Source organism: Leiobunum rupestre, chromosome 5, assembly GCF_980474605.1.
Source record: "Leiobunum rupestre chromosome 5, qqLeiRupe1.1.hap1, whole genome shotgun sequence".
NCBI classification, from domain to species: domain Eukaryota; kingdom Metazoa; phylum Arthropoda; class Arachnida; order Opiliones; family Sclerosomatidae; genus Leiobunum; species Leiobunum rupestre.
This window is the reverse complement of record NC_143388.1, coordinates 50,205,627-50,209,322: the sequence shown is the minus strand read 5'-3', so window position 1 is coordinate 50,209,322 and position 3,696 is coordinate 50,205,627. Positions and strand designations below refer to the sequence as shown.

Sequence of the window (3,696 nt, the reverse complement as noted above, 5' to 3'; positions counted from 1 at the left end):
AATTGGCAAAATAGTTTTTGTTGTAATTAATCACCTTGTATTTCCAAAAATATAAGTTAACAAATATGCTACAAAGATACCACCGTCAACTGCGACACATATCTAGCCACTATGTAAAAGATTTCAAAAAGAGTCTTCGAACATTTCTGGAGTGACAAGACGATGAACTTAAATTTTTCCATGCAGGGCCTCACATTTCAGTGAAAAATAGGTAGATTTCACCCAACCAAGTATAAATTTACCTTTTAGATTCTGCTCTTTCAGTTTCTCATTGAAACTTTTTGTTTCCATTACTTTATTCAGTACCATGAAAAATACCCAGATTTTCGTGAAAATTAAAATTTAAGACGATCACTACTCATTAAATGCCCTTTGAAAATTTCGTTCTTCAAAAACGCTTGTATCGATTAATCTTAAACGCAGTATAATAAAACGAAATTGTTTTCAACCGTTTAATAACATTGGAATATATAAGAGGAAGTAGCTAACGAATACGATATAATTATAAAAGAAGTTGTAAATCTCCAACCTCAGTTTCTGACCTCCAAGCGGAACGTTGCAAATTAAGTCGGTGAAATTCCTTATAACAAAAGATATATTTTAATATGATAATGATTTTAAATGTTTGAAAGAAATACATTTTGAGAATAAGATTTTCGTTGTCTACGTTTGACGATTTGTTATTATCTTTAACTTGGAAATATATTAAACTATCAAATTATCTGATTTCAAATAACATAACGTCTACATACTCCCAACGTTGATAACTCAATAAGGTTTATTGTTCGTACTGCTAAAAGCCAAATATTGGAACTATAAACTTTTGCATATTTTGTTAAATTTTCATGAGCTTTTACATATATACTTAGTGTAAAATATAAATGGGTCCATAAACATCAATTTAAATTTAACGGGAATTAATGTTGAAGGTAGTGATGCTCTACGAGTCTTTCTTACGTTTGGTTTTGGTGCCATTATCTCGGCGACAGCCGTTTAATCCGATCAAAGACAAAAAACATACGCTCTTACCCGATTATATGGGACTTGAAATCTTTACCCTGCTTGTTTCTATTACAACTATTACAAATTTTTTTTGTTTGTATTATACATTAGACTAAATTTCACAAATATAAAAAATCATCTCAAGGTTGGTTCAAGGTTATCTCTATCATAAGAAACAGAGCAAGGAATCAGACGATGGTAATGGAAAACGTGTAAATTGCATAAAGATAAAAAAAATTATTCAAAACATAATATGACAAATATTCATAAAGCAGTTTAGTTTTTAATAACTTCGTTACATGTCTGCTCCGTCATTGGTTCTTTATTCTTCGACATGAAGACTTTGCCTCGACGATTAACACACAAGCACCCGTTCACTGCGCACCCTTTTTCTCGACATTGCCACGGTTTGTACGTGGCATCGTGAAAGCAATTCCAGCTACAGTTTCCTGTTGAAACAAACATCAATAATAGAATCCCATTTACGCTGTATAATAGTAAAAGCTATTTTCATAGCGAAAAATAAATTTAAGTTAAAAGTTTAATTATATTACTAGGATATTACTTAAGCTAAAAATATGTATTACTAACATGTAGTTAATTATCTTTTAACATAATTAAGCAATATCTTTGATATTTCTTGAGCAGTGAAAACTATTAGATTCAAATTGCTTGCCTTAAAAAGATTCTGTTTATTTTAAATAATTTATATCAATTTAAAATAATAAAGAAATAATCAGCTAGGCTAATACCCAAGGCACCACCTTAGACCGAAGTCACCAAGCGACTTTTAATGCCATGTATACAGGTGGCCGGGTTACAGCTCCCTACACTAGCTTTAACCGTTAACCTCAAAAAGTTTTTATAGAAGGGGAAACCGAAGAGTTCGGGGAAAACTTCTTAAATATTGCTTAAAACGTTGCCTTTTTATTGTTAAATTAAGGCTCAAGTCGTTTTTAGCTTGTTATCTTAAAATAGTTGACATGTAATTCTTCTTATGATGTTGATGTATTTTAGGCTATAAGCTAAATCTCATAAGATACTGATTGAAGAGGGAAAATATATATTTTATAAATATAAGATACCTAATTACTTAATCTGGTCCATTTTAAAATATGAAATTGAAGTAAAATAAGAAAATTATAATATCGATCAATTCGTCAACAGATTCCAACAGAATGATAAAATAAATAAAATACGTTATGAAACGTATTAAGAGGTACTTAATATTAAAGTTCGTTTTAACTGTACGGGAAAGACAGATGAAAGCGATTGTTGCTCAAAAATGAAAACCTCAAACTGCTTGAAAAAGTATTACAAAAGCTACATCTTCGGACAAAAATCTAAACTTTAGTAGATTAAACACGAAACGATAAATCTTAAAAGCGAATATGCTACTAAAACTTTCCGAATTGATTAAACCAGTTATATCGTTCTTACCGGATGTACTAAACGCGCAGGGAAATGGTAGTTGCAAGATAGAATTTACATCTTCCACCCTCAGGAAAAACGCTCGCTGAATGAACACTGCACCTGATTGGGACCAAAATGGTTAAACACCTTTTCAAATTTATGATAAACAATAAGGAAATTTAAGATACATAATAATAGAAGGTTTAAGCTATAACTGAAATCCTTAATTTCCGTTAAGTTCCTTAAAGGAAGATTTATATAGGCCTAAAAATTGTTCAATTTCTTTAAAATAATATAATAAGTCCCATATTATTGGTCCGCACAAGCCATAGTTCTTTTATACCATGACACAACCTTCATGGTGTAACTCGTTATTTCAAATACATTGTTTAAATGGTATTTGTAAGAGAAATTGCTTGTGCCTTCATAAATTTTAACAACTTACGTTATGTTTATATTTAACCTATAAAAAGGTTAAATAAAAAATTTACACTCACTAAATGTTATCCAGCAAAAAACAGAAAATAATATCTAAAAATAAAACAAAATTATTTTAAGAGGTTTGAAAACAGTTTTAAGAATCGTATGATTATAGCATTTAACTCATATTTAAATTAACATTAATAAATACTCAATTTCCTAAAACGTTTGAAAAACCTATAGCATCGTTATTAGTATTTCCGATATTTTCCTAAGAGAACATGCTTACCACTTTATTGGCCATGTTACTACCAGATTTCGATAGTTATATGTGTTTAAAAATGAAAGGTGTTTATAGTAGTAAAAATCGCAATGAAGGTGAGCATAATGTGGCGAAACTTTTCAAGAGGTGAATTTACAGCCTTAGGTTTTCTTTGCAACAATAAGTCCATAAAACATAATCTGACGGTAAGAATTAAAAACTACACATTTATCAAATTGTTATTTGCAGTCAAAAATATTTTATTTCAAATTGTATTAACAATAAGTGTATAATAAACTAAGTCTTGTGTTTCGGTTTAGTATGAGTAAATGCACGTTGTTAAACCTGCATTTGCAATCGCAAAAGTAGGCTTTGTCCCTAGCCGCCTTTCCCTTCACTTCGGAGAAACCTCTCGTTGTTTTGGGGCGATCGCTGCTAAAGTGGGCCAAGACGACTCATCCTCGCTTGCGTCGTCTCTCTCTTGGAGTTCTCCGAAAGGGGGCGACCTCTGACCCAAAAGGTTAAGAGCGGGGTGAAGTCACCGGGGACGTTTTATTGCAGCACGGAAAGTCCGTTAAGATTTCTTTGGCGGGATTTTT

General features: G+C 31.3%; 1 protein-coding gene across 1 annotated transcript; it reads right to left on the bottom strand.

The window, feature by feature from the left end:
• Positions 1-1,265: 1,265 nt before the first annotated feature.
• Positions 1,266-3,224, bottom strand: LOC149945218 (uncharacterized). Its single transcript, XM_090175237.1, has 4 exons — positions 3,125-3,224; positions 2,913-2,946; positions 2,443-2,535; positions 1,266-1,451 (listed from the first exon to the last, which is right to left on the bottom strand). Exons 1-4 carry the CDS (start codon positions 3,137-3,139, stop codon positions 1,279-1,281), a joined length of 315 nt encoding a protein of 104 aa, XP_090031363.1. The 5' UTR covers positions 3,140-3,224; the 3' UTR covers positions 1,266-1,278.
• Between the last annotated feature and the right edge of the window lie 472 nt (positions 3,225-3,696).

What these genes read in the sequence shown, in the direction of transcription:
- LOC149945218 (XM_090175237.1), bottom strand. An exon ending in TTTTTGCTGGATAACATTTA is followed by an intron (nt 2,536 to 2,912) that starts GTGAGTGTAAAT and finishes GGTCCCAATCAG; the next exon opens with GTGCAGTGTTCATTCAGCGA. An exon ending in CTGCGCGTTTAGTACATCCG is followed by an intron (nt 1,452 to 2,442) that starts GTAAGAACGATA and finishes TTGTTTCAACAG; the next exon opens with GAAACTGTAGCTGGAATTGC.